At 32.8% G+C, this 13,891-nt stretch overlaps 1 protein-coding gene across 1 annotated transcript in view; it reads right to left on the minus strand.

The window, feature by feature from the left end:
- Positions 1–13,891, minus strand: part of cac (calcium voltage-gated channel subunit cacophony) — a 289,864-nt gene that overhangs the window by 144,539 nt on the left and 131,434 nt on the right. The window contains exons 16-18 of the mRNA XM_075299357.1: positions 13,341–13,505; positions 11,006–11,116; positions 455–538 (exon numbers count right to left, since the gene is read on the minus strand). Of these exons, the coding sequence (XP_075155472.1) occupies positions 455–538; positions 11,006–11,116; positions 13,341–13,505 (360 nt within the window). The remainder of the gene's footprint in view (positions 1–454; positions 539–11,005; positions 11,117–13,340; positions 13,506–13,891) is intronic.

The raw sequence follows: 13,891 nt of genomic DNA on the forward strand, positions 1-13,891 counted from the left end.
CACAAAGAAATTGGTGATAAATATATATTTATTATTTATATGTTAAATAATATGTAAAAGAACCCTCAACAAACACAATTACATTTCAAAACATTTGGCCATGTTTAAATATCAAATAATGAAAATACTTTGTTTTAAGCGAAACTTTCTTTTCATTTGTGGTGTAAGTGTGTGATTTAAAAAAAAAAAATAATATACAAACGTATATATGTAAATTAAAGTTAAACCTTTAAAAGCAACATAATTGAACTCATCTCCTGTGATAGTGTATTTTTCACTTTTTTTTTTTTTTTTGATTTCAATAGATATTATCTTTTTCTGATGTTTGATCTTAAATTGTCCTTTTTTATTTTGTTTGTTATATCAAACAATACCTAAGTTTATACAAACATGTTTTTAGCCACAGCATATTATTTTAGACAAAACTAGAAATGATAATTATAACAATATTTACCCCAAATTCCATCCATAGTGCATCGACTATACTGCCCAAGACTGTGATTAAATCAAAGATGTTCCAGGGATCTTTAAAGAAATTCTAAAATGAAGGGTGTGACATAAAAAAAAATTAGTTTATATTCTTTAAATTTTATAGATATTTAAATATTGTGTTACTAAGTAATGTTTTGTGTAAGTATTTTAATTTTTATTTAAAACCATTGCTGAAATTTTCATATGTATATCCTTCTCGACGAGCTGTAAATATATTTTAAATATTAATGTAATAAATAGTTTGATAAAATTTATAGTATCTATCTAAACCTATCTATAAAAACTTTTGATGAATTTCGTGGGAATAGAAGATCCAGGAATTAATTAGCAAACCAACCAACATCGCCTTATGATATTGTGGTCTGTAGGCCAGCACGTTTGTGTTTGTTGTTCTCTTAATGCCATGTTGTATCTATTGCCTTTAGACATATTGTAAATACAATTAGCTACAAAACATCCCAGCAAAAAATGGAGCACTATTTCAGCAGAATTACAGCAGAGAGAGAGAGAGAGAGAGGCAGTAGCAACTGCTTACCAAACCACCGAATCAGCGCTGATTTATGTGGGCGATGTCCCGATTTAAAGCAGATTCTACATTGCGCTGATATAATTGATCATTTCAATAGAAATATTGCTCAGAACTGATACTCGTATAAAATTTTGAGTATAGCATTATTGGCGCGAAGTAAAACAGCACTACCTTTCATGCATCTATACTGCATGAATTGGTTGCAATAACGTAAACGACTGATCAGAAACTAGTTTGATTACTCGTTTACGTTATTGCCACCGATTCATTCAGTGTGGATGCATTGCCTACTTTATTGTATACCAAAAAGCGCAACTAAACTCTTACTGCTGAAGTTTTTTTTTTTTGCTGGGATGTGCTCTGATTTTTATACCCTTCACCACTACTGTGGCAGAGAATGAAGCCGACCCATTTTTGTCGGCGGCGGCTAACACTAATTTTTTACCTCCGGCGGCGGCGGCTTGATGGCTAAGCCGATAGAAATTTGTCTTATCGACGGCGGAAAATTACAATCAATTTGATGTTATCTGAATGGTAATGAGATTAGTTGTACAACTTATCTTACAATCACATTTACACATAATTCAAATGTTCTGACCCAAATTTTTGCAAAATTATTATAGCAATTACAAGCAGAGCACAATTCAAAAGCAAACTTTTTATATATTTTCTTTAATATTGACATGTTCCACAATAATAAGTAAACTACACTATCCGTTCACTTCTTTTCATTGTACTTATCATAATTATATTTTGTATTTTAATTGTATTTTAATTGGCAATAAGATTCATATAATCTCCAGAAACTTTTATTAATTGACCCTGTTTAAGTTAACTTTCAATTTTGATATTTTATTTATTTATTTATGCTTTTTATTTTCGTAGCAAACAATCAATTCTTTTTACCTCATGTGTCACTCATTTATCTATCTAAACGATAATTTTAAATTTCGTTTTAGTTAAATTAATTTTATTAAATTTTGTTATGATATAAATCTGTTCGCATACAATCAAATGCCTGTACTGTAAATTATAGGACCTTGAGTTTTGTCGTGCAGGAACCAAACTCAATAAATACAAAAATACTTGATACTGACGGATTTTGGGTGGAAAGTTAAACATTTTGACGGATTTTGGGTGGAAAGTTAAACATTTTGACAAAAAATGCAACCATTATTAATATTTTTTCTGATTCAAATCAATATTTTTGATTAATTGGCGGCTAACTTTGAGTCGAGATGAGTCGACAAATTCGGCGACGTCTTCGACAGGTAAAAACTAGTCGACGGCGGCTAAAATCGGCGGTGCGACTCGGCGGCTTCGTTCTCTGTACTGTGGTATAGGGTATAATAAGTTTGTGCATTTGCATGTAACGCCAAGAAGGAAAAGTCTGAGACCCATCGTTTAGTATACCGATTGTCTTAGAATTAAATTCTGAGTCGATTTAGCTATGTCCGTCTGTCTGTCTGTCTGTCCGTCCGTCTGTTCATGTATTTTTGGTCGCAAAGTACAGGTCGCAGTTTAATTCCGATCGTCCTCAAATTTGGCATAGGGTCGTTTTTTGGAACAAAGACAATCGCTATTGATTTTGAAAAAAAAATCGATTCAGATTTATGGCGCTTTCTTTTCTTGTAAAAAATGCGCACTTTTTTTGTATTTTACCCGGAAAATGTACTTTTTAGGTTCTTTTCTAAAAAAAACAGGCAAAAGTGCGAAAGGGCTTCGAATTTTGTTGTGAAAATAGCGCCACGCATAGAGGCAACTTACGGGCATTTTCAGCACTGCCAACAAACGAGAGTGCTGCGATTGCCCTGTCTCCTTCTTTGAATTCTTTTCTGCCCGCTGAAATGATAGCATTTTTTTAGGTTGCTGGTAACATTTTAAAAATGGGCATTCTGTACAAACAAAATGAAGGCAAATCACTTTATTCAGAAAAGAAAACACCATTAGATATAGCTGTCATATATATTTATCCCCGATCTGGTCATAATTGGCGTGTTTATCAACCGATGTTCTTCAAAAGCCAGAGTTTTGGCCTGAATTGCTTCAAATTTTGCACGAGATGTACGTTTAACGGTGTCGCTATGTGTGCCAAATTTGGTTAAAATCGGTTTGGATTTAGATATAGCTCCCACATATATTTTTCGTCCGATTTGGACTTATATGGCCTCAAAAGCCAGAGTTTTACCCTGACTTGCTTCAAATTTTGCACAATGAGTACGTTTAATAGTATCGGTAAGTTTGCCAAATTTGATTGAAATCGGTTCAGATTTAGATATAACTCCCATATATATCTTTCGCCCGATTTACACTCATATGACCACGGGGGCCAAAGTTATACTCCCATTTACATAAAATTTTGCAGAGATTGCAGAATTATTATTCTAACTATGTGTGTAAAATTTAGTCAAAATCGGTTCAGATTATATATATAGCTCCCATATAAACGTACACCAGAGTTGGGGAAATACGGTAGACTGAATCTGTGCTAAATTTCAGGACGATAACGCTATTATTGAAGACTGTAGCGTGATTACAACAGACAGACAGACGGTCATGCTTATATCGTCTTACAGTTTCTCCCTGAAATAGTTGGAAATCGATATTTCGATGTGTTACAAACGGAATGACAAACTTATAATAATCCCATAACCATTCTATGGTGGTTATCCTACCTCAGTAATGCTGGTGACATTTCATTGGAATGTGGAACGCCGTTCGGACTCGGCTATAAAAAGGAGGTCCCTTGTCATTGAGCTTAACATGGAATCGGGCAGCACTCAGTGATAAGAGAGAAGTTCACCTCTGTCGTATCACAATGGACTGAATAGTCTAAGTGAGCCTGATACATCAGGCTGCCACATAACCTAACCTAACGTTCGGACTCGGCTACAAAAAGGAGGTCCCTTGCAATTGAGTTTAACATAGAATCGAGCACTCTTTAAACTGTGTCTGGTTCAATGGGGTCCTTTCTGACCCATCTGTTTATATATGTTGTACCGCGGAGCCCTTATTGACTCAACGGGGTCCCTACTGACCCATCTCGAATACCTAGCTTGGAAGTCCTTTCTGACCCGCTGTAGTCCTTACTGACCTATAGCGTCCCTTCTGACCCATTTCGAATATAGAATTATATTTAATTGAATTAAAAACAAGTATATACAGCAGTAAGTTCGGCCCGGCCGAATCTTAAATACCCAATACCATGAATCAAATTTAATATTTTAGTTTGAAAACTCTTCGTCGTAGCGGTTGACTTGACAATATTTAGAATTTTAGGGGGTTTGATGACACATCTTCTCCCAAGCAAATCAGTTCAACCAGTACGCTTCCCGAAGAAAAACTTTAAAGATTCTACCTATGAAGACCAGATTCTGGATTTATGAGAACCCCTTTTATTTGAGTTTTAGAGAAATCATAAACATATTGTGTATATGATGAAATACCGCCTTGGTTTAAAATCTTAAATCTGTAGATTTTTACCGTCATTATTTAAATGATTACGAGTAGTAAAATCTGGAAATTGTGCTTTCAGTTTCAAGCAATTTTCATGATCAGTGCGCCTGCTATACCCTGGAAAAAGTGTTTTCTTTTCTGAGGAACGAACATTTAGACAAGCAAAGTTTTCTTTTGACACAAATTTTAGAAACAGTCATTGAATCGCTTATCAAAAATTCGGATTAGTTTGCTCTAAACGAAAATACTTTATACGAACGGGGAATTTCGTTTGTCTAAAATTTCATTCCGGAGGAAAATATTTTTTCTTTGGGTGTACACTCAAGAAGTTAAATCGGTCTATATCGATGCCTTACCAAATGGACCGGTAAAAATAAATGCGATACAGATTTTTGAAGGTCTAAAATTCTAGTATATTTACATTTTTGTCCAAATCGGATAAAAACAACGGTTTCTTGAAGCCCAAGGATTTAAATCGGTAGATCGGTCTATGTGGAGGCTATACTAAAACATGGGTCGACACACACCATATTCGGCAGACCTATTTTTGGTAAGCCGGATTCCAGAAGTCGTAGAAATAAATTCGGAAGTTAGGTCTATATGGGGGCTCTACCAAAACATGGACCAATACTCACCACATCTATATGTTCCTCAAATACCTCTAGAATTCCACTCTTAGACGAATTGGGTGAAAACTACGAATTCTAGAAGCCCAAGTAGAAAAATGGGGAGATCAGTCTATATAGGGGCTATACCAAAACGTGGACCGATACGGACCATTTTCGACTCACCTCTTTATGGTCCTAAGATACCTCTAGATTTTTAATTTCCGACAAATTGGATAAAAACTACGGATTCTGGAAGCCCAAGAAATAAAGTCGGGAGATCGATCTATATGTGGGCTTTACCAAAACATCGACCAATAGGCACCATTTGCGACACACCTATTTGTGATCTTAAAATACCTCCATATTTTCAATTTCAAGCAAATCGGCTAGAAAATATAGTCTCTAGACGCCCAAGAAGTAAAATCGGGAGATGGGTCTATATGGAGGTTATACCAAAAAATGGACCGATACACCCCAATTTCGGCACACTTATTTGTGGTACCAAAATACCTCTAGATTTCGAATTTCAAGCAAATCGGCTAATACAGTTTCTAGACGCCCAAGAAGAAAAATCGGGAGATCGGTCTATATGGGGGCTATACCAAAACATGGACCGATACGGACCGTTTTCGGTACACCTCTGTATGGTCCTAGAATATCTCTAGATTTTCAATTTCAGGCAAATTACGGTTTTTATAAGCCCAAGACCCCAAATCGGGAAGTCGGTTGATATGGGGACTATATCAAAACTTGGACCGATATAGCCCATCTTCGAAATTGACCTGCCTGCAAACAAAAAAACGAATCTGTGCCAAATTTCAGGTCGATAGCGCCATTATTGAAGGCTGTAGCGTGATTACAACGGACAGACAGACGGATATGCTTATATCGTCTTAGAATTTCTCCCTGAACAAGAATATATATACTTTATATAGTCAGAAATCGATATTTCGATATGTTACACATGGAATGACAAACTTATACCGCCATCACCATTCTATGGTGGTGGGTATAAAGATATATTTTGTAATAAGTCCCGGCTGCTATTAGCCGTGAGAAATTCACCACTGTGGTATCACAATGGACTGAGTAGTCTAAGTGACCCTTAAATATCTGGCTGCCACTATACCTAACCTAACCTATGATATTAGGTAATCTTCTGTCATGAGTACATACTCACGGTCATGATTGCATACTCAAGCAGGTAAATTGTACTTAAATACTTGGGCTCTGCGTTCCTCATCTCCAAAACGATCATAACACATATCTCAATGAACAGTTCAATATTTATCGAAGATGGAGATTAATTCAAATGAACACTTTCAGTTAATGTAGCATCATAATGGAGTGATATGTTAAAACTCGACTTCTAAATATTAGCGAATTTTCCCGTAATGAGTTTTTTAAAACATTAACAAGTCGGCAAATCGAGCTTTCCAAATATCAATACATCGATTTTTATTTTATATTATTTCATTTGTTTAGTGTTACCACACCATATATCGACCTTTATAAAAGGAGAAAATCAGAAAGACGATTTCCCAAAATTAACAAAAAAAAAAAAAAACAAAAAAAAAAAAACAAAAAATCAAATTTAAAATATTTTTCAAAGTCTGAAAGTGGATTATTGACTTTTTATCGATTATTCAAAAATTCGATTTTAAACTTCAATATTCCCAATATCCTTACGTTTGCGCACATCTCTATTTGCTCCACCTACCTTTATACCAAATGCTATCACTTTCATGAGTGTTTCCAAACAGAAGAAAAGCGTTAAAGTCAAATTTATGCGGCCTCTTATTGGTTTGTAATGTGGTGGCTCATCATAAGCCTATAAAATAAAAATAAATTTAGGATTTTTTTGACATGAAAGAGGGAAAACAAAAATCAAAATAAGTATAAGGGTCATTTTTTTTTTGGATTTTTCATAAATGCTTTTGCAAAAGAAACCTTAACACAAGCCCTCATTAATCGCACAAAATTCCACAAAATTGAATTCGTTGAATCAGCAAAAAAACATTATGATATTATGATGTGAACATATAATAATTTCTTCCATAAATAGTGGGTGGCATACATTGAAGGTTTTAATAATTTGTAAGTTTTTTTTTAATAATTATTGTTACCCAGCAAAAAACAATTTGTACATCCAAAAATACTTTTCCAAAAATGGACTTCACTTCACAAGAAGTTAATTTAATATTACATATATATAAAAAACATTTGTTTTTCGCAGTTTATATAAATTAATATAAATATAAATATTAATATTAATTATAAATTTTCGGAATTTTACTGTATACAGCAAAGACAAAGACAAACTAATGGAAATAAAAAAAATATTTGAAAATTGTACTGATCCATTTCTCGGTAGAGGCGGAATTCGCCATAAAATATTTGCTAGTTTTATTCAAAACGTCTTTAAATAGAGATAAATGTCAAAAGAGTTAAGAAATTTTTTATTTTTTTAAATTTTATGACACTTCCTTAATGAATTGTTAAAATAACGAAAATTTACTGAAAATTTTAAATTTCTAACTACCAGTTATGTAGGTCGTTATTCAGAAGCGATATCAGTTTCCTAATCGACAGTCAAGCAGCTTTAAAAGCATTGTGCAGTGCTGACATACATAAGGTCTAAGGTAGTCAGCCGCTGTCAAGTTTCTCACTGAACAGCATAATAAAGGGTGGTTAAATTGTAAGGGCCGATGTTGAATGTGAACCTAAACGCCAAGTTTTTTTTTCGGAATTTTATTTGATATTTCTCTATTTCAGACTTACTCAATTTGAACCATGGAGAGATACACAATCCAACAACGTGTTAAATGGTTCCAAGAAATGGCAACAGTGGATGATCAATTTTCAAAGAAAATCCTCTTCAGTGATGAGGCACATTTTCACCTCAGTGGATTCGTCAATAAACAAAATTGCCGCATTTGGGCGAATGAGAATCCAAGAGTGATTGTCGAAAAACCAATGCACCCGCAAAGAGTGACTGTTTGGTGCGGTTTATGGCCTGGCGTCATCATCGGGCCGTATTTTTCCAAAATGAGGCCGGTCAGGCAGTTACTGTGAATGGTGTTCGCTATCGTGAGATGATAACGAACTTTTTATGGTCCGAATTGGAAGATATGGATGTGGACGATATGTGGTTTCAGCAGTACGGTGCCACTTGCCACACAGCTAATGAAACAATGGCTCTTTTGCGCAACAAATCTCACGTAATGGCGATGTCAATTGGCCGCCAAGATCATGTGATTTGACACCGTTGGACTTTTTTCTTTGGGGTTATTTGAAAGGAAAGGTGTACGTCGATAAGCCAGCAACAATTCAAGAGCTAAAGGATGAGATAATTCGGCACATTAACGGCATAGAACCTCCATTATGCCTCATCGTCATCGAAAATTTGGACCATCGGATGAAGGTGTGCCACTTAGATCGCGGCGCCCATTTGGCCGATATTTTGTTCCACACGTAATTGAGTAATACCAATATATCATATTAAAGTAAAATTACAATAATTTCCTAAATAGTTAGTGTTTTATTCAAAATCAACATCGACGCTTGAAATTTTAACCACCCTTTATAACTCTGTGCTGGGTACCTGGGCACTGTGGGATAATAGGAAATGGAGAAGCGGATAAGCTGGCTAAGGAGGGCGCTCGTGGAACGAATAATGTCCTATCGGATGTTTTTCCTCCACTATATTCTTATCATTACAGGATAGAGGTCAAATATGATGAACTATAGCGATGACGTTGTGTCACTTCGGATGGTTGCGAGCAAACCAAGTTGAACTGGGACGAAAAGAACCGTAGGAACTGCGAAACTTTAATGATGATTGACATCATAACCGGAGATAACACACTTGGGAAACACTTGCTAAGAATAGGCCTTAAAGATGATGATATGTAGATGGTGCCTGGACCCGGAAGTTACGGAAGACTCGTACCACTTCCTCTGCCAGTGTCCAGCATTATCCTTTAGAATGAACAAGATACTGGGCTCCTTTTTCTTTCAGGCCCTGTCTGATCCGCGGGAGTCCAACTTAAAGAACATACGTACATTCATCAGGGCCTCTGGTTAGTTGTTCTCAAGATTTCTTTTAAAGAAAACGGAGAGTTCCAAAGGGGACCGCATCGGAAGGAAGAAGATGTAAAGATTACATCGAGGAATTACAATGGACCTATATTGGTCTAAGTAGAGATATTTACGTGATATTAAAGATTACGCAACCTTAATTTTAGGATGTGAAATTTACAAAATATTAAGGACAATTTTCTTTAAAATAATGAAATTTTAATTAAAATAAAGTTTATAATCTTTGCTTCAAACATTTGTTCATTAAATGTAGGACACAAATTTTGTAAATTTGCGTCCTTCCGTAAAAGTGGCATGTTTTTGAACTAAGACTAATTTTCATTAAAGTAACGAAACACATTTTTGATTTAAAGAAATTGTTTTTAAATTAACTGAAATATTGAAACTTTAGATTTAAGATAAAAATACTTTAAATATAGGCTAAGATTTATTTTGAGGATTTAACGTCTTAGGTTCAACATTTTTTTTTAGAACTAATAATTTTTTTTTTTTTAATTTGAAGTGTCGGTTATAATTTGGATTTTTAAATTGGTATTTGTTTGTACGTGAGTACCTTTAGTTATTAATAAACCGCGAAAAGAGAATGAACATTTGCTGAATGAGATCTGTATGTTAATTTTAATTTTATTGATCCTAGATTTAAAGCCAGATATGTCGCTAAAAAATTTATTTATTTTAAAGAAGCCGTATCTTTGGCTCGGAATCAATACCAAAATCCTTAAGGGAAGATCAAAATCTTTGGATCCAAGTAAACTTTTTTTTGAGTGTATGTAATTAAACCATCTCATAGAAGAAAAACTAAACTAAAATAAAAAAAACAATCATTGGCGCCAAATCATGACCATTTGATCGATACAGTAGTTCATTCTTACTGTTTTTTTTAATCTTACGAAAATTGTCTTTTGCTTACACCCAGAGAAGGAATTTGATCACCTCAAAAATGTTTCGAGAGCAAAATGTTATTTTTGGACGGAGAACATGTAACATGTTTGCGGCAACCATGTTATTTTCTCAAAAAGCATATGTCTGACTTCGGCCAAAACTAACATTTTGCTCTCGTAACATGGTTGAGGTGATCATATTCCTTCTCTGCGTGTAGTTCACATTGAACTTATATGTTATGTATGTTCAATGAATTTTACACCAACGTTTCGTTTATTAATTTTTTTGAAACATACTTAGGATAAGGAAAATTCATTGGACTGTGGAGTATTTCAAAAAATAATAAAATTTAACTTAAATCAGAATTCATTTTTTTAATTAACTTTTTTCTTTGCTTATTGGGTACGTTTTTTTTCTTTGCTGGGCATTTAATATAAGCACATAAAATGTAAAATTTAATAATAATTCTTGATTAAAATTTTTCAAAAAACTTTCAATTACTCAAAGTCAACCTAAAGATCCAACAACAATACTTGAATTGTTATAATCTATCTTTGTATCGGAAACTATGTCGTAAAGAAAAAATCCAGTAAAAGAAACATTATCGAATATTGTAGCCCCCAAAAATAAATCGCTTGAAAGCCGGAAGATCAAAAATATATTATACATATATAGAGTGAATGTTATACCAGTTTATATGCAACATTTTGCAAGCTTAAATACACTTAAATTATTTATTATACAATATGTATATATAATAAGGCTTAATTTTGTATACAAGATAAAATAAAATTGAAAAGGATAACAATGTAAATTTCAGCATTTTCTTCTACAGCGTTTTTATTTTAAAAATTCTTAATCGCCGTATTAAAGGAAATATTTATAAATGTATATTTGTATGTATTATATAAATTCAAATAATCATTCATGCACTTACCTTAACACCGAATCCAATGATCTTCAGTACAGTTTCAACACTGAACATCCCCGTAAATCCCATGTTGATATATTTCAGCGATTTTTCATACATCTCACCTTGATTATGATACTAGTATAATAGGTAAAAATTTGCGTAATTTTTATTTAAATATTAGCATATATTAGTACATATATAATTTTTTAATTGATGCCACATATAGAAGGAGTTAAAGTAGAAAAAGAGTTATGTTTATGTTTATGTTCATATTTGTTAAATGTTGATTTATGTGTGTTGTGTGAATGTATTACAATGAAAATGTACATAATAAAAATATAAATAAAAAAATAGTAAGAAAAATTGAAAGAAAATTTTATACAAAACGAAAAGATGATAAACATTATTACTCGCTTAATTACCCTTCACAATTATTTGCCCAAATTGTGGAAACCCCTTTTATTTTCTATGTTCGCCAAAATTTAAAGTCCTAGGAGTTTCCTTCTCATAATTACCCTTAATAAGTAATTAACACTTTCACCAAAAAATTTGTTTAATCGGCTCGTGGGCGCCGTAAACTATGCTATATGTAAATAAAACTTATAACGCTTATTGTCTATTGATGACAATAAAAGCTACGTAGCCCTGCTACAAATTGGCCCGCGGTTCGATTCTCCGTCCAGGCGAAAGGTAAAACTTAAAAATTTTATAAAAACGACACATGTTTGTACTAAATGTTTGTATTAAAGAAAATGGTGATAAGAACTAAAAAAATTCATGGAAGACAGAAATATGTGAGGGAAAATGCAATTATGTTAGCCAGAAAATATTGTTTTTTTTTTTTTTTGTTTTGATTTAGTCTTTATGAAATTGTTTTTACATCTTGGAAAAGAATGTTCGTTTATCACAAAAAGTATATACTTTTCGTCCAAATAAACTTCCTTACAGCGAAAAGCAAATGAGAAACGAGCTTTGTTTGTCAAAAATTTCGTTTGGGAGGAACGAATTATGTTTTTGCGTGTACCACAAGAAAATCATGACAATTTTTATGACAAGCGGGCATGCTAACCATTTTATGCTAGGGGATCTCTTTCATAAGTAAACAAGTAAGGAAAGTCTAAAGTCGGGCGGGGCCGACTATATTATACCCTGCACCACTTTGTAGATCTAAGGGGGTGTTGCTTTCTAAATTTCCAGCTGCATTATAAAAAATTTTTTGATCCAGCTTATCCAATTACTGCTTCAATTATCCTGTTTTCGCGCCCTTACCGTCCATGGTAGCACTTTTTAAACTTTGTCTGGTTCAATGGGGTCCCTCCTGACCCATCTGCTTATATATATTGAATCTTATTGAGTACTGCGGAGCTCTTACTGACTCAAGGGGGTCCCTTCTGATCCATCTCGAATAACTAGCTTGGGAGTCCTTTTTGACTAGCTGTGGTCCTTACTGACCTATAGGGTCCCTTCTGGCCCACTTGGAATATTGAATTATATTTAATATATTTTGTAATGTCCCGGCTGCTATTAGCCGTGTAAATAAATAAATAAATAAACAATATGCTCCATAAGGACATGATAATCCTTATGTTTAGCAAGGTGTTAACATTTGAAAACGAGTTGGATTCAAATATTTTTCTAATGCCTGTTTTCAGATGTTTGAAAAGCTTCTCTTTCTTAAATATGTATGAAAGAAATTCTTAAATTTATTAGGTTTTATACACATATATGATGTTTACAACTTTTCGACAGTTGAAAGCCGAAAATTTTGTTATTCGGACCATCTCTTCTTGCTACTGCATGGAGCTTATAGAAAATTGTCGATGTCACATACTCTATATATAAAACCTTCGAGAATTATTTAATTCGAGTATAAAACAATAAATTGAATTTATTTATTTTATTTTAATAAATAATCAATTTATGTAAAAAATTATAAAATGTATAGAATTAACTTAAAATTAATATTTAGAAAAAAAAGAAAGAAATATACATATATATGAATTTTAAATGGTGTGAAATCATTTTAAATACATCATTTATTGATATCTTAAAATTCATGCAATTTTTTTTAACAAGAATTTTACATAGATGAACAAATCTTACAGATTTTTTAAATAACAAAAATAAGCAATTAAAAAAAAAAACAACAAAAAATTAATAAATAGTTTATAGCGAAAGCATCTTCTAATCTTCTTAAAAAAAATAAAGACCTTATATTTGAAGTTAAGTAAAAAACAATAACATGATATCAAATAAAGAATGCATTATGAAAATCCAAAATATTATGATGTGTTTGTTTGTTTGTTTCACTGTATTCAGAGGGACAGGGGAAAGTTTTTTCATATTTGTCTTTACTTACCTTCATCATCAGCAATAAAGTATTGAACACAATAAGCATCATTATAAAGTATTCGAAGGGTGTCGATACGACAATACGCCATACTTTATATTTAAATGTATTACGATTTTTGGGCATGTAACGTTCTAATGGTCGCGCTCCTATTGTAAAGTCTATACATGATTTCTGTAAAATAAATTAAATTCCATATAATTTAAATCGAGATAAGAGTTAAGGAGTTTTGACACTCTAAATCGTCGAAGAAACAGACACATGTTTTTTTTTGTTTGTTTTTGTTTTCGTTGGTAGACAAAATTCAGTACTGAAGATTTGTTGTTAGAGCAGTTCCAGCAGGCAGACACTTATACATATGCATACATAAATCTTTACAAATTCTAATGTTATTTATTAAAAAAATAAAATACTTAATCTAGATGTAAGCGTAATTGTTATTTTGCATTTTACTTCTAATTTCTTATATTAAGTTAATTTGTTTTAAAAAGTGTAACAGACAATTAAAGCAGTATAGCAAGTTTGTGATGATATTAAGTTCTAAGACATAAAATATATAA

Source organism: Haematobia irritans, chromosome 3 (genome assembly GCF_050003625.1).
Source record: "Haematobia irritans isolate KBUSLIRL chromosome 3, ASM5000362v1, whole genome shotgun sequence".
NCBI lineage: Eukaryota > Metazoa > Arthropoda > Insecta > Diptera > Muscidae > Haematobia > Haematobia irritans.